This window comes from Oryza brachyantha, chromosome 3 (assembly GCF_000231095.2).
Source record: "Oryza brachyantha chromosome 3, ObraRS2, whole genome shotgun sequence".
NCBI lineage: Eukaryota > Viridiplantae > Streptophyta > Magnoliopsida > Poales > Poaceae > Oryza > Oryza brachyantha.
The window spans coordinates 8098074-8123523 of record NC_023165.2 but is presented as its reverse complement, the minus strand read 5'-3'; the positions used below and the strand labels follow the sequence as shown (position 1 = coordinate 8123523).

Below are 25450 nucleotides of genomic sequence, written 5' to 3'. Positions count from 1 at the left end.
CCTAGCTACCCTATCTTTTCGTCTCTTTACATATAAAGAAAATTTGAAATTTTAATCTTAAATTTAGAGTTAATTTTAAGATTGTTTATATAGTATGTTTTTTTCGTCCTTTTCTATTAGTTCGCTAAAAACACGTGCGTGTATATATATATATATATATATATAAACAAATTAATTGTCTTCTGTCGTACCTCATGCGTTGATTGCATGGAATAGCGGGGGTCCTTGTCAGATGCAGAGATCTCGCCGATTCCCCAAGCAGAATCCCATCAGACTTTCCTTGTTTGGACTGTGCGAAAATGGCGTAGCTCCCGCCAAGACATCCTGTCGCATCGTTCACGGAACTGCTCACTGTAAGTTTTAGACGCCCACAGATTCAACCAGACTATAGATAGCTACAGTACGTAGGTAGCACGATCTCCTCTGTGATCCTCTCTTCTGTTCGTCATTTTCTTTTCACTAACCTAGCTTGCTTTTTTTTTTCCTTGCAGGTCAGAGGTGCTGATATATATGGACAGGGAGGAGGGAATCCATGAGCTAGCACAGCTTAATTAATTTACAAGAGGAAACGGTGTTTCTTTGTCAAATGCAAGACGTTAGGTATTGCACTCCCTGTGAGAAGGAATATTAACCGTAGAGTCGGAGGTGAAATTGATGGTGGATACAGTTCTGGAGCTACACGTAGCCCACTAGAGCGATGATCAGATGGCTGCTGCTTTCTTGCCAACCCTGTACACGCAAGCACCACCATACATAGCCGCAGCCTGATCTATTTTCACCTCCCCATGTCTTATTTCCTAAGTACAGAGATCTAGTAAGAAGTAATGAAAATAATTCGTGCCAGCTTAATCATCACAATTAATCTGCTAGCTAGCCGCATGTCATCTGGTCTCCTGGTTGTGATCAGGAGCTGCTCACGCCTCCCTTTTCTGATCTCAACTGCTTGTACTTGTCGAAGAACTCCTTGTTCTCCTTCTCCAGCTCCTTCCACACTACATTTACACAGGCCCATAGATCCCCAACAAGTTAGCTGATGGATTCAAGATTTCGAAGTAGTAGTACTAGCGTACGATAGATCAAGAACAATAGCTAGCTAATCAAGGAGCGATCGAGCTGGTAATAATTATTCGGTTAATTAACCACCTGTGGAGGTGACGACTGGCTGCACGTCGGCGCGCTTCGACAGCGTCTCCATGCACTCTTCCATGCTCATCCCGAACGTCATGCATCTCTCTATCAGATGCTGCACCTGTAATTAATTGAGCAGAACACGGATATATTAATTAGGCCGAAATGGAATAAATGATGTATATATAGGTGCCACTTTTGGTCGATCGATCTCGTTAGCGCCGTTGTCAGATTACAGAAGTTCAAGATAAAGATCCCGCAAAAAGAACTCGGGCTAGCTATCACGAGGTTTGCCGGTGTTAATTAGGCAGGAGAAGTGTGATTGTTCAGAACGGAATAGCTAGCCAAACAGCTAAGTAGTGTTTCCAGAATTCAGACGTCAAACATAGATATAGAGAGAGAAACAAGATGAACTGCGTGTTTGAGATTACCATGTGGATGTAAGAGGCAGGAGAGTCATCTCCCAAAGCCATTCTAGCTGTGCTCTTCTCTTGAATTGACCTTCCCTCTCTTCTCCCTCCCTGCAAATCAGCTAACTACTGCGAGCTTCTTCCTTCTTATTTTATTCTCTTCTTCTGTTCTTCCTTTGGAAGTCTATGCCTCCGTTGGCTCCGCTGCAGTCTCCTCTCTGCGTGTTGTGTTGTGTTGTGCGTGTGACGATAAGGCGTGCAGAGTCGACAGGGAAGCGTCCTATATATACATGCAGCATGGATGAGGACACCGCGCCGCCCCGGCCGCTCGCTGGATCGCGCCCAGTGGACCGCGGTCGGCGAGGCGGCGTGATGCCACCCGCGAGCGCGGGGCGGCGGTGCATGGGCGCGGTGCGCGGAGGCGGGAGAGGAAAAGCGGGGCGGGAGTTCACGTGGGCGCGTGGCTGCGATTGGAGGAGAGGAGATTTGGCGGGGAGGCGGGAGGCGGAGGCTGATGCGGCCATGCGGGGGAGGGGCCGGAGGGGGGGGGGGGGGAGAGAAGAAGAAGAAAAGACGAGGGGGGCAAGCGAGACTGGAAAGCGATGTGGACGTGGCAAATATCTCCTCGAGAGAGAGAGAGGGAGGGGTGGGCCCGGGGGTAGGAAGAGGCCAGGTGGACATGCACCTCGCGCCTTCACGTGCCACATGGCCCCAGCGGGCCGCGTCGCGACGGCGAACATCGATCGGCTATTCCGGGTTTTTCCCAATCTTTCCCTGTCTTAATGAACTGCTACCGCTATCGTTCCCCGGATTCAGCCATGGATCACTCGGAACTCTGGATATATTGTTCCCGTTTGGATGCAGACCAATGTTGAGCCGAGGGAAACTTTCCCTGCTCGAAACAGGTCTTCGCAAGCGGAATTGCCTCTTCTTGTCGTAGTGTTGTAACAGTACTTCAGTACGCAGGCTATCTTCACCAATGTAAACTACCATGCGCAGTCAGCCAGGGTAGAGTTAATTTGATCCCATCTTCGTAAGGAAACAGAGATGCAGGGTTTGAGCCACCTTGTAGGACCGACGGGTGGTAAAAGCGCTCTCTAGGCAACAAGCAGCACGCTGTTGTTAATGTCACGTTTGGTCGGGGTGGATGCGCGGTCATTTTTGGTGCAACATGAGCGCACGCTGGCGTTGCCCCTTCCTTGCGCGCGCGAAGTACGTCGATGCACAGCCGATGCCTCTGGGCTTTGGCGAGTCCGTGAGCGAGCGATCGGTCCGCACACGCGTCGCGCCGCAAAGCAGCACAAAGTGATCCCGGTTAGTAATCCGGCTTCTTTTATTCAAGACTGTTAAATTTTGGTTACACGTTAACTTATTTAATTTATTTAAAATTTTCAAATAGATAAGATTATAAATCATAATAGTTTTATTTTATTTAGTAATACATCGAATAAAATATTATATGTGTTTCGAATGAGACGCGCTGTCGTATAGTATCAAATCTGCTGTGCTGCCACCGGCGCACACATATCACGGGACGGGACCACCCCTAGCCAGGTCGGCCAGTGGCCCAAGTGGGGGCAGTGGTCGATAGGCCCGGACAAAGAAGAGCTTGCGTGGCCCGCGGACCGAGTCCTCGCGCCTACGTGTCGGGGGTACCTGTCGTGCATGCGCGGCGCTGTCGTAGCGTGGCGGTCTCGACGCCTCCCTGCCCGCCCGCCGAATCTGAGAGATGGGTGCCACGTACGGCCGTGGTCCTGCTGCCCCTGCCCGCACCCCTCTGCTTCGTGACCCTCGTCTCGTCTCGTCTCGTCGCGGAGAGCGGCGCATGCGCCAAACGCGGCAGCGTCGTCTCGCGATCGTACGCAACGGGTTTGCTGCAATTCTGCTACCCTTCGTCCTCAAATCGCGGATAAGGCGATCGAGACGAGCCTCTCTCTAGTCTCTCAGTCTTCAGGCGTCTTAACCTGCAGTCGGTATCTGTTTTTAGAACAAAAGGAAACCTGCAGTCCTGCGTGTGTGCCACTACGCTAGCCACGTTAGCAAAGACAGAGAAGTGGTAAAAACACCTCGCGCTGTTCCATCCGCGCGGCCACGTCTTGTCACTTTTTTATATATATAATTCTAAGCTACAGTTTATTTTTATTTTAAGTTTAGAGATAATTTGTATATCAATTTATTATAGTTTATTTTTTAACCATTGCTTTTAATCGATAAGAGTGTGTATATATATAAATTTTATTTATAAATTAATTTTTATTTGTAAAGACGTCGTTTGCAAAAAGGACAAACGATTAGTACGTTACATTATCCAGCGAGATAGCACGATGCTCTGCTTGCTCCGTTCCTTTCCGTCCTACCATCGATCGACCCAACCGGTACAGTCCAATAATTCCAATAAGGAGATGGGCCTCTCCGGCCTGCAGAAATTCATGTTACAACTGGATCTGGTCGATGTGTTTATGTTCGGCCCGTTATTTTGCTCTTTTGTTTTGTTTTGACGGTACTCGTTTATAAGCAACAGTAAAACAAGTAGTCACGTATTCTGTTTTAAAATTTAAGTATTTTATCAAAATATAAATATTTTTAGTACTATTTTTATTTCATCTTCACTTACCCTCCCACTTATTCCATTTCTTATTAATTTAATTAGGGATGCTATAGTTTTTTTCCTTAATTTTAATTACTGATAAACATGTTTATATTTACTCCATGGATATTATTGTTTACTCTCACCGATTATAAAGATTTTACTTTTAAGGCAGTCCGTCAACTTTTAAATTTTCAATTATCTAACAATTTCTCAAATGCTGCCACACAATCATTCTAATGTCAAATAAGACATTTACTTATGTTATTCAATACGGATTTGGTAGTTGCAATTTTTAAAAATTGTTCAAATCTCTTTCTAAGCATCATCTATACCATTCTTAAAAGACTCTAGTGGTGACGGCAGTGAATCTGCCACCACCAATAGAGTGGATGACGTATGGGCCCCACGTGGGCCCGAAAAAAGGTTGGGAGGCAGGACTGACTGCCGTTGGAGAGGAAGCGGCGAGGACGCCATCGGCGCCACCACCGCCGTGGCCGTGTAGGTCGTGGTTGTGCCGCACCCCCCCGTGTGGGCCGAGTGCTGCCGGCCGGCGTCGAGAGGGAGGAAAGGGCGAACGGAGGCGTGTCGGCTAGGTCGCCACCGCGAGGCCGCTCGACGGTGGCGTGCTCCCCTTGGGAGAACGCGTGCGCCGACGAGGAGCCGCGCTGGCCAGCCGCAGCACACGCGTCGCGCCGCGCCACATTCGCCGACGAAAGGAGGAGAGGAGGGAGTCGAGGCCATGGTAGGGTTAGGGTTTCGGTCAGCGGCGATGGCTGGATCGGGGTTTTGCCACCCCGATCTCATCGGTCGACCGTCCGATCGGACGGCTGGAAATGAATGGGTTGAATATGGCCCATGTGCGAGCGCGTGGGGAGTAAAAATCCCGGCCCAGGTTGCGGCCTGGGTGGGGGGAAGCACGCGAGGGGGGAAGAAAAATGTCGTGGCTTGTTGCTTGCGCCCAGAAAAAAGTTTGATTTGCCTCCTCATGTTTATTTGCATTATGTTTTTTTAAGAAAAAATAACCAAGAATTACATGTGTCAACTACTCTCAATTAATGATATTTTTAAAATATAGAATCATGTTATAACGCACGAGCAATTTGCTAGTATATTAAATACCTATAACTGGATGGAGCATTAGTCTGAAGATTCAGATGATTAGCTTTGTTGGAACTCTAGGAACTTATTCTGGAAATAGTTAGAAAGTTTGGAGGGCATTGTAATTGTCTGTAATATATGAGCTGCAAACATTCTTTCTGAGGCTCATGTACTCGATTCCTTTCGCCTCTGTAATGTATTGGTTCACACGTCTGTAAAGAAATGCTGTTGATCTGTCAAATCCTCGGCTCCTTGTAATATGGCGTGCCTGTTTAGCTAATCGGTACTTGACAGATGATTGAACCGATTCAATCAACATGGTGCCTGTAACCCAAAAATGACCAAGTTAGCAGCTTAGCGCTCCTTGCAAGTGTACACATGAACGGCTCAATGCCTCCTTTGCTAGGCCGTCCTAGCACAGTAGTAGCACGATCCAGCACTGTTTTTTCTTTTTCTTGAATGATAAATCCAGCATAGTTTTGGAAGTCATCAGCTATTCAACCACCATCTGAGGGCTGGTTCCAGCAAAGCAAACTGTGCACATAATGTTATCTACATGGCTACTATACGAAAGTACTAAGCAAGATGCCAGAGCCATCGGCCATTTCTCCAGGTTGGACAACCTCTCCATCGTCTCAGGCGCTCAGGTCAGAGAGCTTGAAGGAGTCGGCGACGACTTTGAGCCTGTTCCTCAGCCTGCTCCATCGCCGCTCGTTCGCCGTCACGATCAGCGTGTAGTATCGCCCTGTTATGCCCATTACGGTGAGCCTCTTGATCTTGTCATAGGGAAATACACATGCGTGGTGAAAAACAGAATAATTAACTATTTATTATCACTCTTACGAGTGGTGATAATAGATTTATCTGGACCCCATGCCATAAACATATAAAGGTTCAAATATTATAGACAACGAGTGACAAATATGCTATCATTTAATCTTAAGAGTGAAATAGTTAAATGCCCCGCGAAAAACCATTCAAGAGATGGTCATCATCCCAGCGATCTTGTGGTTGGGATGGGAGGGGCCGAGGGATCATATCATACCGTTTCCAATGGCAACCGTCGCAAATGCGGACACGCCGTAGCCCGGGGCCTCAAGATCGTACTCAAATGTCCAGTAGTTCCTGCCATCCACCGTGCGCTGCGAATTGAAACACTCTCACAATGAGATCAGATGTAACCCAAGTGAGCTACTGAGCTATGTAGCAACATTACATTCTCACAACTCCTAAACTAGCTAGCAGTTCATGGGGCGGAGCTAGGCCCTTTTGTCGGGGTCAGCCGACCCTGACAAAATATATAATTTCTTAATAAAATATTATTTATCTCTAAGCATGATTATATCGTTTAATGGAACTGAGTCCGGCGATGTTTTTAGCTAGCTTCGTCTCCATGGTCAGGTAATTACAGATCATTCTACTCAATTTGTTCATTTGGCTGAGCAGAAGTTATTGATTGAAAGAGATGGATAGCAGGATAGATGGCATACCTCCTGCATGTCGTACACAGTTGGTATTTGATTTGGGGCAGCATAAACGTTGTTCACCAAATTGAATATCGCCTGATAGAGTAGGTAAAATTGTCAGAAGTAAATTCCATGTTGTGTCGTATAATAAAAGGTTGAAAAACTACTGGAAAGACCACAGGAAACCCTACCTCATCCATCGGACCAAGGTCACGGATATCTGTTTTCCTGGTAGGTATGAAGCCCACACGCACGCACTGCAGCGCCACATTACGATCTTTGAATGCTGAATCATGCCCCAAGAAGTCGAAATCCTAAAGTGGCATGCAAACAAATGCTATACATCAATATCATGTACTGTACAACCGAAGGCACTGTCACTGGAACTGAAATCTCTGTTCTTAAGGATCAAATATGGCAACCTACCCTCCAATCAGCTGGATAGAGGTATGAATATCCATCTTTTGCATCCACATAAGACTTGTAATTCTTTGGCACCTCTGGAATGTAGGAACAATCCCAGTTAGTATCATCTCATGGTGCCATGAAGGCATCAAGGTTACTTGAGAGTTGAGAGCCTGTATGTAACATGCAGGTAACCTGCTACTGAAATAAAACCATGCGACAGTTCAGATGACCATGCCTTCAGCATATGCAGAGCTGCTCTTAAGTAGACCAGTGGCTAGTGCTCCAGCACCAAGAAGAGCTAATCTCCTTCTTGTCACATCTGTCAGAAGGAAAGATGCATAATCAGCAAAATTTTTGTTGATCTTTAAAAACAAATGCATTGAACAAAAGACACAAAGGGATTTACTCTTTTCATCTGAAGATGCTTCACTCCAGCTTGCGTTGATGACTGATGGAGGAGGCACATTCAGCTTGCTGGTAACAGCACAATTTGGAGCAACCAACTGAAAACCACAGCGATATTGACTTGTCATTACGGATAAACATATGAAAAGAGCAAGATTAGGAGATCGATGAGAAGAGGGCTCAAGCAGATACCTGTTTGGATACAGAGCAAATCAAACTCTGCAGGCTTGCCATTTCACCTGCAGAATTAGCTGTGAACCTGAAGAAAGTACGCGTATTTCGTCAGCCTATCTCCCACTCAGTTATCCGTTACTGCTTGGGGTGTGTCGCGTTAGCTTTTCTAGTGTAGAGTTGTGTGTGGCAGTGTGGGTGGAGGGAAAGGCAGCCAGGTCAGCATTTCCATTATCCTCATACCTCATTATAACTTTTGGCCCTGTCCTGTACCGAGCACTACCTGACAAAATGGGACCAATCCATTCCTGTTGCGATTGTGAGGATACATATGCGAGGACTGAGGAGAGATTTATGTAATTTTTTTAATTTTTGTTTTTACCTTTTAACATTGATCTTGGTCGAAAAACAATACTACTCTTATATCGAGCTTTTAACCATTAGTATTATTTAAAAATTTTATTAAAAAATTAAAAAAATAGTCACATGTGTTTTATAATATAATAACAGTAAAAATATTAATCATAAAATAATTTAAATAAAACAAAAAGTCAAATATTCTATCGAAAAATAGAAAAAATGACTTATTTTAGGACGAAGGTCATAGACGTGTACGTTAACATAATCCCACCATCAGATCATGCGATACTGTTCAAGAGTCAACAGCTTCGGTGTAACATCAGATCATGCGATAATGTTCAAGTTCAGCAACTTCGATGTAACAAGAAAGATTGACTATGCTTTAGTCAAGCGCGAGGCAACTTGTTAGATAAGTAGTAGAGCATCAGCTGCGCACTGACACAAATGAGCAATAAGCAACCATATAGCCACTAGTATAACAAGACTGAATGGCTTCAGACCAAACTGTTCACAGAGAAAGGGAAATCTTGAAACAAAATTTCCAGCTTAACATGAGCAATATACAACAACAGCTAAGATATTTTGAGGCTAGTAATTTTTCGGGGCAGGCTTCACTAAGCCTAGTCCAGAACCACTTCCCAAATGCTTGAAATCTCTCGCCTCTAAACGCTCATCATGGGCAGCGAACCCAGTTCCTCCTTTTTCCAAAGAAACAAAATTCCTCTCCTTGCACGGTTTGTTGCACACTAAGCAGACCTTATCAGTTATAAGGAACTTGTCAGAGCACTTCTTGCAGAAGACATGGCCACACGTGCTGATCGTCACCAGGGACATGGTGTTTGTTAGGGTGGACTTACAACTTGGGCACATGTAGCTCTTCTCAACTGACTTCTTGTTTTTATGGTCTGTGGTTTCTTCAGTAAAAGAGATAGGGAAGAGCGATTTCAACTTGAGCTTCTCCTGCCCCTCAGGGCAGATTGTGTCAGTGGAGGGAGCTTCTACTTTGGCAGTAGCTTCAGGAGTAGCTGATGGAAGCCAGAATGCCTTCATGTTGCGGAGGGCTTCCTCCTCGAAGGAGGTAACTTTCACGCTGTTTGCTCCATGAAAACCATTCTTGTCTTGAGAGTCATTGCGATCGTGGTATTGGGGGACGGCTCCATGATTCTGCTGATCAAACGCGTCCAACTCTTTGGACTTTTGCAGCATAAGCTTCTCCTCCTCCTCTTCCTTCTCCAGCTTTTTCTGGGCCTCATGAGCAGCAATTTTGCTGGAAGAATAAGAATGAACGCTAAGAATTCCATCCGACTCATTCAGTTATACAAGCAGAAAATTTAAGAATATGCTCAGAACTTCCAGATGTTCATTTAGGCCATTAGGAACAGAAAAAGGAATTCCAGGTAACTCAAGCACAGAAGGGTTGGAACTCCAGTCAGTGGAGGGAAGTTTCTGGCATTACTGTTTGCAATGGACGAACAAACATGACAAGGATGTCATGGGGTATGCACAAAGTTATGGGTACTAAAACTGTTTTGTACAGGGTCCACCACCACCACCACAAATTGACGCTTTATGTGGTAAGGATCCTTCACTAAAGCTATAGCTATCCAATGCCATAACATATACTACTAGATCAGGAATGAATTAAAGACATAACAGAAATCCAATGGCAACACAGGATCATCACATTCTTATTCGGCTGTGAGATCTAATTTCACCAGTGGGCCAATAATACTACTACATTACAACGAGCTGACCCCCAAATTGAGTAATTGACCAGTCCTATCAAGGAATAACAATATGAGACTACATGTCAGTATAGTTAGTTCCATCATCATATTTGTAGTGGCATAAGGAGCTTAGTAAAAACGACCCAAATACACTTTAACAACTCCCTTAAACCAAATCCACGACGAATACAAGAATTTTTCAAGCAACTAACAGCTACCACCTACCACCTTGACAATTCCGGCTGCTAGCATACTGCAAAATCTGCAACTAACAAGTCCTAAAATTAACAGTTTCTGAGATGACGAGGACCAAATCGAATCTGGGAGAGGGGGTGGAGTACCGCTTGATGTCTTTCTTCTGCGCGAGGAGGCACTCGAGGATGCACTCCTTGCAGAAGACGTGGCCCTTAGGGCAGCAGAGCGGGTCGATGAGGGACTTGAGGCAGAGGCAGCAGGCGTCGAAGGGCTTGATGGAGTCCTTGCCGAGCCGCTCCCGCTGGGTGCCGTACCCGAGCTTCCGCTTCTCCTCGTACGTGAAGAAGGCGAGGTCGTTGTTGTTCTTCGAGTGCCTCTGCGGCATCTTCGATCCCCCTCCCTCTCCTTGCCCGGCGGGCGCGTCCGACGAGCGCGACGAAGGCCGGCGAGGCGGCGGTGAGCTCGTGCTGGTGGCGAGGCCGGCCGGAGTCTAACCCTAGATTTGAAGGGAAACTGGAGTTGCTGGGGAAGACGAGGAGGAGGTGGGCTCGAATCGGTTTGCTCTTCCGTAACTGGGCTGGGCCGTGAGTCCGTACGCGACAAGGCCAGCCCATTACAGAGTAAAGCCCATGATTATATATTTATATCACATCAGAGCATGCCAACAGTTCATTTATTTCATCCTCGTAAAGATCGAACTCCAGTAGAGCATCTATCATATTTTTTATTTTTAGATATCATCGATATTTGGAGAGAGAAACTTTATATTTGGATTTTCTCTCTATCCTCCAAAAAATATAAAAGATCTTATATATGGATGATGTACTAGAGTACAAAGAGATATAGATATAGAAGATGAAACTATTAAATGACCATCTAAACGAAGATATGTATGACCAAATTTAGATGATCTGTTAGGGATGCTCTTATGTTTATACGTATAAAGTTTACATATTTAACTCTAATTTGAAGTAGGATTCGATTTTTTTCAATTTTAAATCCATGTGTTTATATACCTATATTAAAATTTTATATCCTTAAACTTTATACCTGTGAAATTTTTATGCTTAAAATTTATACACGTAAAATTTGCACGTCTAAAGTTTATATATATTAGTTAATAAAATATTCAATAGAAAGTTATCCGCGCGGGACGGGTGGGAGCTTTGCGTACTGTCGTGGGCCGGCTGCGGTGTCGGCCCGCGTGAGATCGTCACCGCCGAGAAGCGCTTCCCTTCCCATCCCGTCGTCCCCCCGTCGCGGTGGCGGCGGCGCAGCGCCGCACCGGCGAGCCTGTGGAACGACGCGGCGGTCTGGAGTTTCAGTGTGCAAATCGAATCGCATGGCGTCATGGTGATCCCGATCCGTAACCGTATCAGAACGTTTTCTCGCGGTTCTCGTCACGTACGTACCAACTGGAGAACTTGGAACGCTTAATTTACTAGATTATTGATTTTCCATCACACATTAGCTCGATGCACAAGGAAAACACTTACATCAAGCTTAGAGTTTAGACTCCAAGACCCAAACCACTTGGCTCGTGAACAACGGGGGGCTGGTCACTCACCAACGAAGAGTGGATGCTGCTTGTTTGTTCTCTAAGCGCTATGCTGCTCTTTAAACGAGGCAGCAGAGTGGACCTTGATCGAACCAGCATTCTTAACATGCTCAGGCACGGCCTGTGCCGACTTACCTTTCGTTTGCAGGTTCACCTGTTCATTGATGCGCCACATATCATCCCCCAGGTCAGAGCTCGACGTGTTTGGAGCGAAATCCTGCGGCAATTCTGAAGGATCGACCAGGAACATGTCAGGGTCAAAGGAATCCTCCTGGGTTGAGCAAGCCAAGTCATGGAGGGAGGACGGCACAGCAGCAGCAATCTTGTGCCCAAAACCACTGGATGCAGCAGCAAAACGGTAGCTGCATCCTGCATCTGCATCTCGCCCCTGCAGCATCCCGGCGAACGGTTTGCATCGGCCAGGGAGAAGAGCACGGCTGTAGCTGTGGACACCGAAGGCATCAGGTGGTGCAGATTTGAAGAGGTCTCTTCCTGCGAGCATTGTGTGGGCCTTTCTTCTTGCCTGGAGCTCTGCCAGTAGGATCTCCCCTTGGTTCCTCAGCTCGTCCCTCTCTTGCATCGCTCTGCGTGCGGCCGCGGTTAGCTTGCAGATTGTTTCATCGGCATCTGCAGATAAGGAGCGTGTCCTTTGGAGTTCCAGTCTGGTCCAGTAAATTTTTTCCTCCAAACATTTGCGTTCCTGTAAACAAAAAGACATTGTTTAAGAACTTTGAGAAAAAAATACTCAAGTTCAACCATTAGACACCAAAACAATAAGGTACTACCGAAATACATAATTTACAATAATCAAGCTCTCTCGCCACATGCAAATGTGGCATATCGGAACATGCAGATGTTGTGCTTGTTTGGATTAAAGCCAACCTTTTGCTTACCAAAGCTTTGACAACTTTTTTTTACCCCATGCATGTTTGGATTGCTACCAATTTTTTACCAGTGTTAATACAAATTGTATACTATCAAATTTGGTAGTGCCAAAAAGTACTAACAATATTTTGGTTTGGTAAAAATTGGCATCAATCCAAACAAGCTCATTTTGCCGGTGAGACATCTCTATTTCCAAACACCATCTTGAGCGAATAAAGTAATGGCGAATGTTTTCCTGAGATAAAAAAAAGGACAGAAGTCACGGGAAAACTATTGACATGAACATACCTCTAGGTCAGTGGGCGACGCAAAAGTCTTATCGTCAACAAGACTCTGCTCCATAACGTTGTTCGTAGCACGGTATCCTCTAACGATCTAAGGGCAGTTCTCCATGCTGTTCTTCCCACTTCGCCTTTCCCTGTTGCCTCCGACGACCTTTCCGCAGGAAGTGCAACACGCACCGTTTGCTTCTTTGTTTTTGTCTCTGTGATGGGCTAGGCAACCTGAAACAACTGAGAAGGTTGAGCAATTCACCAATAAAGGTATCAACAAATGGTAATGAATTCCCAAAAGGAATGCATATATTCACTTTAAAGCTTACCATGCTAGCAACCTTCTAGCAATCACACAATCGGAGTTACCATATCTGTCAGGATTGAGAAACTGACTCGATCTGGCCGGTAAAGTTTCCATGCATATATATACAAAAAAAATCATTACTAATAAATTCGACTGCATAAAATCTTGGAAAGCAATTGCACCAACAAGAAAGGTTGGTTTTTACATCATACATATCATTTGGCATCTAGGTTTCTGATCTTAACTACCTAAGATCGGAGACTCTGCATGCAGAATCAGGTTGCTGGCAGATACACGTTAAATTAAGAGGGTGATAATCGTCAAGAGATATTGCCATCTTTACAGCATTTGAATAATTTTACAATTTGCTCCTCTCCTATCACTGATGATAGTGATTCACTGGCATGAGAGGACTTCTTGGGGTACGTATCCCATGATCCAAGTATCGCTTTCCTTTGTCTTCCACTTCATCCAAATTGTTCTCTGATCTGAATTTCATTACCAGCTCTGGCACAGAGGCTCTCAGTTGCTCGATTGATTCCAAGCTGTATTCATTAGTCATTAGCTCTCCTGGACGACGCCGAACTGGACTATTCACCTGTTTGGTGGCCAATATTAGGATGAAGGGTCATTAGATATGAAATCAAGGACGATACACAGGTGGTTGCATTTAGGGATTTGCCTTAGTCCTCTAAAAGCATTGAAAAATTGCACATCCAGGATGTACACATTGTTATGGTTGATTTTGCAAGTTTAGAGTTTGATTATTTTTTTACAATTTAATCACATATGGCAGAAGAATGTCGTTTCAGTTCTAGTCCAAACTGCACTTAAGAAGAGTAATAACTTACCTTATAATCCCTTTCAAGATATTTGGTTGCCATGCCTCTTATAGATTCTGTTCCTTGACTGTGTTTTGTCTTTAGTATTTCCAAACGGTCTAAAGAAGTGGAGAACACAGTCTCTATTCTCATTCTAGCTTCATGATCCAGTAGATGAGAATCTGGAAATGATCGTGCACAATGTCAAGATAAATCCCATCCTTTTAATTATGTAATCCAAGTAGCCTGGTGATGTATTACCCTTGACAGAAGTCAACATGTCGGATGTAATGGCATCGAACTTTGCATCACTCTGCGTACAAACCATCAGCATGTTCTGTAATATGCTCTCGTTTTCGTTTCTTGTTTCTCTGCATGCAAGAAATTAGTAAGTGAACCCAGAAAAAGCTGTTAACTAAAAGGCTCTCAGATAACCCATGATGGTCTTTTTTGAAAAAGAGGTCACAACTTACTCAATAAAATCATCAGCTTCCACCACTGAAATTTTATTCAATTGTTCTAAGGATGATTCGGTATGTGACCAGTAAGAAACAGAATGTGCAGTTTTCTTCAAGCTGCAGTCAACAATGTCCATTTAACATAAATAAGTGTGGCAACAAACGCACTTTACCAGAGAGTAACTAATTCATGCTGCGCTGAAGTTGAGGTAGGCAAGTGAGACAGGTACCTCTGCTGCAAGATGTCTTCCATTTGATCTTTGATTTTACTATGTGATAACTTGTCCTCCCTGAACTGGCTCTCTACCTTTGCAGCATAAGCCACAGCCTCCTTTACTCCACTGTCTGAAACTTCTTGTAGGCTGGACATTTGCAATTTAAGATGTTTCTGCTCTTCCTTGTGTTTCCCATTCAGTTGTCCTACACGGTCTGAAACCTGAAAAGGGAGACTGGTTATTGCAGAAGATATACAGTGAGATTTTGATAATGGATTTGCTCAAGAAATAGACAAACCGACCATTGTAGATTTTTTGGCAGTCAATCCTGCTAAAATTTCAGTAATTTTATCAAGAGCAGCTTGTTCCTCTTGAACAGAGAGTTCCTATCATAACAAAGGATGCCATCAGTGAAACAATTACATCAATGGACTTTATCATTGCATACACCAGATCAATCACCTTAAAATCCTCTTCGAATTTAAGGAGCTGGGAGGAGCATTCTGCTTGGCTTTGCTCCATATGTTTGATGAGACTATACGCATGAGCCTTGATATCTTTGAAGAAATCAATCGATGTCTTGGACATGACTTGTGCTGATACAAGGCTTCTTTTCATTCCCTGCAAGGAAAGTTTTGAGGATGATTCATATCTTCTCAAAATATTTCAAGGGGCAGGGAGACTTACTACTTCTTGCTGTTCAGCGGAAAAGGCTAATAGTTCCTTGAGTTCAGAAATAGATTTAAAAACATCATTTAGTACTTGCTCAGCCTCTGAAACCATCACTGCTAGGAACTGCAAACAAAACAGAAAGTAATTAGATACTGTACAGTGCTTTGGTTCTTTGTGTGAGATTATAATTAAAAATGGAAGTCTTACATTGGCAGCTCTTGTTGCATGAGACAATATGTTCAGACCCATCTTCTCAGAGTGTACAATGGAACGCTGATGTAGAATATTAGCAAGCTCATTCATGCACTGAACACCAGAGGCATATATATCTTTGGCTTTTGCTATTCTTCTCTCCAAATGGATAGTTGACTGGAAGCAGTTGCATAATTCAATTATTTCAGTGTTTACCGAGAGGAATGTACAGAATAATAAATCAATTGAGTATATTAGTATTCATACCTCAGATTTTGCTGAAAAGTATATTTTGTTCTGTTCATTCATAGACTCCAAAAACTGACGTTGCTCACAGACAGATCCAACAACTGTATTACGCAGAAGCTCAAGACTGAGGTCCAATTGAGACCGGAAATGAAATAGCAGCCCTTCATTTTCAGCTTCAGTGTTGGATTGCCTTCCTATAAGCGTGTCAAAAGCACCAAGCATGATTGGTACAAGTAAAAAGAACTAGTGTGTATAGGTGAGACTATGTATTTACCAAGTTTATCTACAAGAGAAGAGATATCTCCAGATGCATTCTCCAAGGCACCACGTATATCCTTTGCATGTTCAACAATTGAGTGTTCTATCCAGTTATGTGAAGAAGATCCAAGCAGTCAAGCATCAAAATACTTAACATAGATCTTTGTGTATTCAAGTATTAAACTCTCCAAGCAAAAAGTACACAGTTACTTAAGATTTCAAACAATTACCAGCACAGAGTAAATTTGATATTATGAAGTCCTTTTCCTTGAGTGAAATGTTAGCCCTAGAATGAGCCTCTTCAAGATCAAGAAATTCCTTCTTGCAACTTTCAATATTCATCTATATAGGCACATTCAGAAAATGTGAAGACCTCAAAAGGCATAAAATCCACACGAGGGACATTCTTTACCAGAAGAGAAAAGAAGCACTTGAGACTCTGCAGTCCTCACCTTCAACTCTTTATTCCGACTTTCCAAATCCAATCTGTGTTCCTGCTCTGCTAGGTATAAACGTTTGAATTTATCAACCTCCTACAGGGCATGAAAGGTGCAAGTCAGTTCAATGAACAGGTTAAAGAATGTATTTGAATTGGAGGTAGTTATACTTTTCTGTGGTCTTCTATGCTGAGCTCCAAAGATTCTATTTTATCCTTCATTGTCTGCAAGAAATAGTTAAAACATTTAACACAAGTTCCGTAACAAATACAGTTAATAAAACGGTCAAACCTGAAGGCCTATACCTTTTTTTCTGCCTCCTCAAGAGCAAACCTTTCATGAGGAATATAAATTCCATTCTTTTCCCTTGCAGCTTTTACATCTGATATTTTAGTGATAATACACTTGAGATCCTGTAGTAATGTGAGGAACAGAAGGAAAACCAGAGAAGTGAAGATAACCTTGTTTCATTTTTTCCATTTCCTGGTAGATGTCCTTGAGCATAACAGATTTGCAAACTTTTTGGTTTGCCTGCAAGATAGTTGACTAGTTAAGTCCATCAAAATACTAAAGAGTGCAATCTGTGAATAGAAGAAGTTAAGTAGCACCTCTGGCTTGTTTCTTATGCTTTTCGCACGATAAGCATAATCCAGTGTAACTACAGTTTCTTCTAGGCAGTGGATAGAGGGAGAAACCGTTGCTATTATGCATGTTTTGGCTTTTCCACCTAAAGATTCCCTTAGCAGTCTGGTGAGCTTACTGTCCCTGGTGAGTGTATGAAAGAAATATGCATCACTGCCACATAATGTTAATTTATAAATGATTATGGGCTTATAGGTCTAATGCAAGCACAGCAGTATTACCTGTATGGCACATGAACTGAATGCTCCACAAGTGCAGTAATAACACGACCCAGGGTTAATAAGCTCTTATTCATCTCTCCTGCTTCTCTTGCTCTACCCTATCAGCATGCTACAAATCATGACTTCAAAATGGATTGGCGCACCATAAGAACTACTACCATCATTTGTTTGGACAACAGTAAGATGAAATGTGAAACATAAGAATATTCAGTTGCAACAGCATAGAGCACATCAAAGCTCTCAGTTGACACTAAAAGAGTGTTTTCATTTTTAAGGTGAGCATACAACTACAAAGCAAACAATGATAATTAACACAGTCCGCAGCATTCCTGAATTAAGTAGAGTTCTTCAATGCAACTATTTAGACAGTACACCAGGATGATTAACTAAGCTAATTACTGGCTTGATAGTACAAGGTATAGGGATAATTAATAAAATCACAAACCAGGCGGTATCAGAACCAGGTACCTCTCTTGCACCTGACCGAGCAATATTCTCTGATCCTGCCAAGTCTACAAGGTTCAATCTCCCACACTTCATGAGTTCCTGATTCCCTACTGTTTGTTCTTTGACATGGATGTATATAGAAAAGACAGAATGTGATCGGCTGCAAGTTCAGAGATGCACACTGTGAGTGTGCAATGGACAAATATATTCGCGTTGTAAGGAAAAAATGGAAATGAAACAAATCATGTACCTGCTTTGCTTATTAAGCGCAGTGTCAGCAGTACGCCTCCTAGCTGACCCATGTTCTAGAAGATTGTATATCTCACTAGGACTGTACACGATGACTTCTTCAAGGCCTCTGATTACCGCGCCACCTTTACCATCTTCCATAAGAGATATAGCCCTCTTTTGTCTATCTTCAGGAAATCTGCTCTGGTCCTCTAAGGCCAACAGATCTGTGATATCTTCGTTATAGAGCTCCAAGAAGGTCACCTTCATGCTATAATCAGCCTTTCGTGCTTCCAAAATATCAAAGATATGGCGCACTGCTCTTGGGATGACACCAGCAGTGGCTGGCAGTTCACCAGCCTAAAAAGATAACATGAGGCAAATAGTTCAGTTGCTGCATGTAACTTTTCACATGTTCCAATTTGTACAGTACCTTCTGCTTCATCTCTCCCTCCATCGTATATGTTTTCCCAGTTCCAGTTTGCCCAAAGGCAAATACAGTACAATTGTAGCCCTCAAGGACATCGTTAACTATCGGTGCAACAGCATGATCATATATTGCCCTTTGCTGAGCTTTTGGTCCAAAAACCTGGGGATAAAACAACCACCATGCATATAAAAAGGCTTTGATAAACAATATCAATCCAGTATTTGGCATTACGAAAGTTATGCTCAGATCTTATGATGCATAACATTCTGACCCTACATCACCATCAAACCACATGGCAATTGTTTCACAGTACAGTGCATGGAGAAAAAATAGCTACACTATATGCATAGTGGCTTCACCTTATCAAAGGAGAACGTCTTGTCTGCTTGCTTGAATAGGCTGTGCATCACAGTGACCTCCTTCTTCAAGTCATTGCAAGAGATGGCACTCTGCACATTCGCTTTCCGCTCCTCCTCGCTTAGTGGCCTGGTCGCACACCAGTCAGACACACTCACAGAAACGCATCAGAGACACCATACGTCCATACCCGAGCAAAAATTAACAGTTCGAGCACAATCACCCGCCCCGTTATTCCTGAGCATGACACCTAGAAGCAATTTGCTCGATGGTTTCACAGGTTGACAGGCAATCAACAGTTCGAACTCCCAGTCCCAGGTAGCTATCTCCTATCAGCACTCTCGAATCTCACAGCTCATCTTACTACTAATCGGTGGAGCAAAACCCAGAGCACCTCACCTGCACCGGAGCACAACCTGCACGTTCGCCTCGCGGTCCTTCTCGCTCCCGCTCCCGCTCCCGCCACCGCCTCCTCCGGTTAACCCGACTCCGCTGCGGCGCACAGAGCTCTGCGAGCCCCCGTCCGCCCACCGCAGCTCCAGCTGCCGCCGCTCCGGCCGCGGCGTCAGGAAGGGGAGCGGCGCCGGCCCCACCCACGACCTCCGGGCAGGGTTCGGCGTCTGCGCCATGCCTTCGCCCGCCACCGGCGCCGGGATCCGCGACGGGGAGGGAGATCGCGTGGCCCTTGCGGTCGCGGAGGGGGAGTGAGTGATTTGGCTCGGCGATTTGGGGAAGGATTTGGGGGGGGGGGGGGGGAGGGGAGGACGACGACGAGAGAGAGAGCGAGAGGAGAAAGGCCGCCTTTTCCGCGTGCCTGAGAAATTTGAATTCCGGCGACGAGGAGTGAGAGTGTGTGGGCCCCATGCTTCTACTGGCGCCGGGGTTGGGCCACGTGGCGTCGCGTGAGTGGAGGCGGGCGGGGCTTTTGGGGGACGGTGGGCCATGGTGGCCCGCTTCAAAGCTTAATTAAGGCGCCCGCCTTCCGGGGAGCAAATTATTACGGTGTCCTTTGTGGATTCTCCGCTTGGGCCTTTGCATGGGCCTTCCAAGTTGGATCTTTAACGGGCAAACGTCCACGTGTTCACGGACTCGTATGAACATAACTTCATGTATACAAAAATTTTATATGTGAACTTTATATATAAAAATTTAGTGTATAATATATATATATATAGAAATGAAATTTGTAATGTATATATCTTTTATACGCAATACTTTATATATTAAATCTGTTTCTATGTATACACTTTTTACAATAAACTTTTTATGCATAAAAACAAAACTATGTACATACAAACACACAGTATAAAAAGTATATGTACATAATCTTTCTAGGTATGCAGAACTATTTCCTGGGTTAGCGTGCACGTGAGCGTATGCCCCAGACCCGGTTAGGAACCCTCCCCTCTAACATACAAAACAGAGCGTAGATTAGTGCATTATTATGAAGTATTAGTACAAATCTTAAAAGATATATTATTTTGATTTTTTTAAACATTTTTTCTATATAAATGTTTTATAAAAATATATTATTTAGTAGTTTAGAAAATATGCGTGTGAAAAATAAAAGACAGAGGTTAGGAAAGTGTTCAAAGAAGAGGCCGAAGCAATTTTGTTAATTTTTTTTAGGAGGTGTTACAAATTACGAGTCGTTATCCTTTGGTTCCCGAAAGAGTGGTTAAGGATGCGTTCGCAACTGATACTCGGCCAAAACTTTTTTATTGATTTTCGTGCGCACGCTTTCCGAACTACTATATAGAGTAATATTTTTTTAAAAAAAATTATATGAAAGTTGTTTTAAAAAAATCAAATTAATCCATTTTTGAAGTTTACAAAAATTAATACTTAATTAATCATATACTAATGGTTTTTCTCGTTTTACGTGCATTGAATTGACTCAGCCAGTGCCATTTGCGAACACAGCCTAAATGGTTCTCTATGTCAAAATCTAGCAAACACGGAAAAAGAAAACCCCGAACAAATTTAGCCGGATCGTCAAGCCATTTGGCTATTTGGCTGGCCAAATGAGCCCTGACTCTGGCACGAGGATGACCGGTCTTGTATGAGAGACAAGCTCGGTGCCTCAAACATGGATGTATTAACTGAGAACTAGTGAGAGTTGTTCGAAAGAAATGAGGGTGAAATTAAATTATTTGGATCATTCATTTGCACTGGCACTGTGCATTGAAAGAGCTAAGTATAATGGTAATATCTAGATGATGTTGAGATTATAAACCACAAGCAGCGGGTCAACAAAATGCCTAGAACTGAAGGATCAATCTCAGTTGAAAAATGGAGGATCCTCTAAAAAATTTGAAACGGGTAAAGTATGAAATATGTTTTTGCTAGTATTGCCATGATTGAAGGATCAGTGAATCAGTACAACATTGGAAACGCACAAACGGTGGAGCCCATTGTTGTCTTTTGAAGGCTTTCCTGGCATCATCTGACAAACAATGGGGATAACATGTACAACGATAGAAATGACTATCAATTAACTCATATTTTGACCCATGCACAGTAATTCATATCATGACGATGGTGAGCATTTATCGTCTCTTCTGCCGTGCTTCATGCGCTATGATTTTTCGTGGAGAGATCGCACAAGCTTTCTTGATTCTGTACTGTCCATTGACAACATAAAATTGAAGAAATTATAATAACGAATCAGATGCCCGAAATTATAAAAAAAATGTTTTTGATATAGTATGCATTTATTTCTTCAGTTTTCTAAATGAAATTGCATTTTGTGTAAAATTCTATTGGAGTAACCGATCTCCACCTTATAATCTAAACCTATCACGATTGAATGTTACACAAACTTTATCTTTGGACAATTGTAAATTTATCAATTGTTTGTTTTATTAACATAGTTGTTTTTATATCATCTTAGAACTAACGTGCTAACTCTTTTTCGTCCTCTTTTATAACAATATAATAGGTTGATATTTAATATGGTTTTACGTGGGTGTTTAAAATGTTTTGGCCAAAATTGTCCCCTTCAAAGGATTCAGCCTTCTGATGTCCGCAAAGAAAAACATAGCCACGCCTTGTGCCTCACAGTCACGGCTGGAAAAACAAGCCTGAGAGAGACATCGGCCACCAGGCCAGCAGCAACACATCCTTTTCACTTCTCGGTAAAAGAAGGGAAAAAAAAAACCCCCGCACATCTCGGAAACAAAATCAAAGCCCAGAAAGTCACTCGCTTCGTCTCCTTTTCCTTGTACAAACTAGCGAGAGATAGCATCATCTACCTGCATATTTACTTCAGTCGCTGTCAGTGAAGCGGTCAAGACGCAAGAAACTCCCAGTGAAAAACTGGAAGAAGAGAGGGGGGAAAAAAATCCAACTCTGGTAAATCATAAAGTCAGCTGAAATCCATGTTGACTTTGCGCAGAACGTTTAAAAATCATGCTGAATTTTGCACGTACTGGCTCTGAATATAATACCGCTCACTGTAAAAGTTCCAGGTACAAGGAAGCTACACCCTGGGGCTGATGTTGCCAGTTTTCTTTCAGGGCTTCCAGGCCACTGCCCCAAGTCAGCTGAAGATGTGTTTACAGAATATATAGTCGACTTAGCAAGCAGGAGTTGTTTACAAAAGGTTTATATTGTTTGACTTCACAGCAGCTGGGTGCTGGTTCCAGCGTTCTAGAAGGTCAGCGAGCATAATCTGTTCTTAATTGGCCAACCTGGAGAAAGAAAATAGGTTTATGCAGTTGCATCCTCTCATTTTGAGCTATAGTTAAAGAATTCTGCCCTTCAAAAGTCAGAATGCAAGAATATTCTGCAAACTGAGTATGCTTAGCACTTCGGATTTAGCTTTGACAAACTAACCTGGATATAAAACTTCAGGGTCAGCTGGCTCCTCCTCATCTGGATACACTTATTTGCCTGTATAGATTACAAAGTGCAATAGATCTGGACTGAAATATATACTAATGCAGAGTTGCTAATGACAAGATTGCTAGGCACGTTGAAGAGCGCTGCTTCGTTAACAGATCAGGACAGCAGACTGTGAAACTACTGGGGTAGAAACAACAGTCATTGGAGCCATCAGCCATGTATGTTTTTTTTTATGTATTTTTCCCAATCGTTGAAGAAGTACATGAGATACCATTATTTTCTATATAAAATTTGGTATCTCTTGATATCTTAGATCAAGGTACCAAATTGATCAAGAGATACCAAATTTTATATAGAAAACAGTGGTACCTCCTGTACCTAGATGTTAAAATTGTTTATGTTTTTTGGGTTTTTTTTTCTTAAGGTGCTCCAAGTTTTTTTTCAACCGTCAATTAGACAAGGATCCGACGGTGCACACAATCTATTGCCTTGCTATAGTTAAGACCTTATAAAAGGAAATAAACAGTATCCTTTATCAAATAGAGCATTGTTAAAAGGTAAGTGGGGTGAATTATAAAATGGTGTCACGTATTATGCCATACAAATTTAAAATACAGCATGCCAATTATATTTGTTTATCCCGAACAAAAGTTTTCAAATCATATTTAAAATCAAGATCAAACAGTAAATGCAGAAGTTGAATCCGACAGGAAAACACAAAAATATATAGACACCACGAAAACTACTGCACATTTTTAAAATTTAAATACACAGTAAAAATGTTACCGGTGTTTGGAATATATTTATGTGTGGTTTCACATATTACAACTACCACATAAGTTTATGGCTCTCTTTGTTTCCACCTGTAACTACCACATAAGTTTATGGCTCTCTTTGTTTCCACCTGTAATTATTGTCGTCTAGATTATTAAACCAGATTGATGTAAGCTAAATTATTATAAGCTAAAGTAGTTAATTAATGACAGGGTGGGTAATTACTTTGAAGTACTCAAGGGTAGTAATATATAAGTCTTTAGTCACCCAATAATCTTGAAAAAAACACCATTTTTAGTTAGAACCTTATTGCACTTTAGATTATTAAAATAGTTTATTATAAAATGAAATAAGTAATAAATGGTAAGGTGAGTAGTTACTTTAAAATAACCAAGGATAGTGGATCTTTAGCTGCCTAATAATTTTAAAAGATATGTCCTTGGAGGAGCTTATCTTATTACTATAATAATCTATTTATTTATTTTAAATTATTTATAAAAATCTATGTACATTAATCCTAAATAAAAACAACCAGGCGTGAGTCCAATGCCCACATAATTTCTACATTTCAAAGGATGCCTTATAACAAAATTTGTCCTGATTCGTGCAGAGAATTAAGTGAAACGTATTAAAAAAAACACTATAATTTTGTGTTTATCCAAACAGGGATTTTGAAAGTGTCATCTGTGGAATTAACCATATATATATATCACTCTGTCAGGCAGATAGTTTATCTACGGCAATGTACACTCACTCCTCTTCATCCCTGCATTGCTTAAAACTTATGAAAATTATTTATGTATGTATAGTTCAACGGTTTTCAGCTAGATGAGCTAACACTACTTCTGACTTTATAATTTCCAAACAGTTCTGCATCCATCTAGCGCCGTTCTAATCCCTCCTTTGCACAGCAGGACCCATTAACACAAAGTAATCAAAGGCAGTTTCGTTTGCCACTGAAGTCATGGTGTGCTGCCAATTGGCAAACTAATTCCAACTTGAAACTAACTCTTAACCTATATTATATTTAGGATTTTTTAAGTACCTTTGAATGATTATGTGTCATTCATTACTTTTACTTTGGATCCAACAGATCTGATTTTCTTATACTACGTCGTCGGTACTACATGTAGCATAAATTTCATAAGGGTAAATTTAGAGCTAATATATAATATTACGATAAATTTATGTGTAGTATATTATATTAAAATAGATGAATAGGTAAATATATCTTACCGAAGTTTCAAATAAAATATTTAATATACTTATAAAAACATATAGTCAGATTTAAATTTTACTGCACTGCCACCCATGCTTACCGTAACAAGGCCCTATATTTAAGTATGCATTTCTCTCTAAGTGGAGTAAGCAACTACGTATTCATGGCGTGTCCCCGGAGAAGAACGACGAGGTGCCAGAATTAGAAGCGCTGACGCCGTCGTTGCCCTGCAGAATCTACTACGAGCTGCCCCGTTGCTTAATTCGGCCGCGGAAATCAGAGGCAGACGTGTGTGATTCTGATTATTCAGCACAGCACGTTATACTTTAATCCCATTTGCGATCAATAGATTAGACTAGAAACCTTTCCTGATGACTGAAACTGACAAGGAGCGTCCAATCAGATCAAAGTCTCGGATGGCAGAAGAGAGTTGTGTAGTATATATTAATTCTTTTAGATAATGGAAGAGCAGAATGCTAGTACTAATAAGAGAGTTTAGATAATGGAAGAGTAGAATGCTAGTAGGGGCGTGTGTGTATGATCGCAGCATGACAAGCCCAGCACTCCGGCAGGAGCTGGATTCAGTGTATTTGCTGACACAAAGCTGTAGATTAGAATAGTTCCAAGCAACAAATTCTTTTTTTTAAAGCCAAGCAACAAATTCAAATGGCCCCTAAACTCTGTTTCATGCTGAACAATTGCACCTGCATATCAAATTAAGGAATCCAGATCCTCAGAGCCTCACATGCCATTGAGCTCACATGTCAGGTAAGTAGTACTGCATAAGATCTCATATGTAAATTAAGTTATTTAGTTTCTTTGATATATCCTCGTATGCACCTCAGTTTCAAAGCTTATAAGTGCATGTCTTCAGTCTAACTGGAAATCAAAATTCAGAGCTGACCAATCTACATCTTATCAGTTCTTGCGACGCCGTCATGAAAACCGCCATGGCTTATCTGAAAATTAACCGGTCCTTTACTTGTGTTATCATCCATAAACAC

At 42.4% G+C, this 25450-nt stretch overlaps 5 protein-coding genes across 5 annotated transcripts; all 5 read right to left on the bottom strand.

Annotated features, from left to right (window-relative positions):
* Positions 1 to 528: 528 nt before the first annotated feature.
* On the bottom strand, positions 529 to 1786 carry LOC102720412. The gene is made up of 3 exons (XM_006649806.3): positions 1560 to 1786; positions 1144 to 1249; positions 529 to 992 (listed from the first exon to the last, which is right to left on the bottom strand). Exons 1-3 carry the CDS (start codon positions 1599 to 1601, stop codon positions 904 to 906), a joined length of 237 nt encoding a protein of 78 aa, XP_006649869.1. The 5' UTR covers positions 1602 to 1786; the 3' UTR covers positions 529 to 903.
* Positions 1787 to 5666: 3880 nt separating this feature from the next.
* LOC102720126 (photosynthetic NDH subunit of lumenal location 1, chloroplastic) lies at positions 5667 to 7829 on the bottom strand. The gene is made up of 8 exons (XM_006649805.2): positions 7698 to 7829; positions 7507 to 7603; positions 7336 to 7419; positions 7119 to 7192; positions 6884 to 7006; positions 6717 to 6788; positions 6272 to 6368; positions 5667 to 5971 (listed from the first exon to the last, which is right to left on the bottom strand). The coding sequence occupies exons 1-8, from the start codon at positions 7737 to 7739 to the stop codon at positions 5862 to 5864; spliced, it is 699 nt and encodes a 232-aa protein (XP_006649868.1). The 5' UTR covers positions 7740 to 7829; the 3' UTR covers positions 5667 to 5861.
* A 648-nt stretch (positions 7830 to 8477) lies between these two features.
* LOC102719846 (E3 ubiquitin-protein ligase CSU1) lies at positions 8478 to 10477 on the bottom strand. Its single transcript, XM_006649804.2, has 2 exons — positions 10105 to 10477; positions 8478 to 9303 (listed from the first exon to the last, which is right to left on the bottom strand). The coding sequence occupies exons 1-2, from the start codon at positions 10341 to 10343 to the stop codon at positions 8625 to 8627; spliced, it is 918 nt and encodes a 305-aa protein (XP_006649867.1). The 5' UTR covers positions 10344 to 10477; the 3' UTR covers positions 8478 to 8624.
* A 941-nt stretch (positions 10478 to 11418) lies between these two features.
* On the bottom strand, positions 11419 to 13091 carry LOC107303900. Its single transcript, XM_040522821.1, has 3 exons — positions 13003 to 13091; positions 12690 to 12904; positions 11419 to 12216 (listed from the first exon to the last, which is right to left on the bottom strand). Exons 2-3 carry the CDS (start codon positions 12741 to 12743, stop codon positions 11557 to 11559), a joined length of 714 nt encoding a protein of 237 aa, XP_040378755.1. The 5' UTR covers positions 12744 to 12904; positions 13003 to 13091; the 3' UTR covers positions 11419 to 11556.
* On the bottom strand, positions 13086 to 19236 carry LOC102708787 (kinesin-like protein KIN-5B). Its single transcript, XM_006651193.3, has 23 exons — positions 19007 to 19236; positions 18610 to 18736; positions 18254 to 18409; positions 17843 to 18180; positions 17614 to 17752; positions 17146 to 17243; positions 16891 to 17047; positions 16744 to 16813; positions 16588 to 16664; positions 16453 to 16506; positions 16298 to 16378; positions 16076 to 16187; positions 15862 to 15948; positions 15606 to 15781; positions 15354 to 15515; positions 15162 to 15269; positions 14937 to 15095; positions 14777 to 14860; positions 14490 to 14695; positions 14275 to 14376; positions 14063 to 14172; positions 13832 to 13983; positions 13086 to 13578 (listed from the first exon to the last, which is right to left on the bottom strand). The coding sequence occupies exons 1-23, from the start codon at positions 19234 to 19236 to the stop codon at positions 13360 to 13362; spliced, it is 3204 nt and encodes a 1067-aa protein (XP_006651256.3). The 3' UTR covers positions 13086 to 13359.
* Positions 19237 to 25450: the final 6214 nt, after the last annotated feature.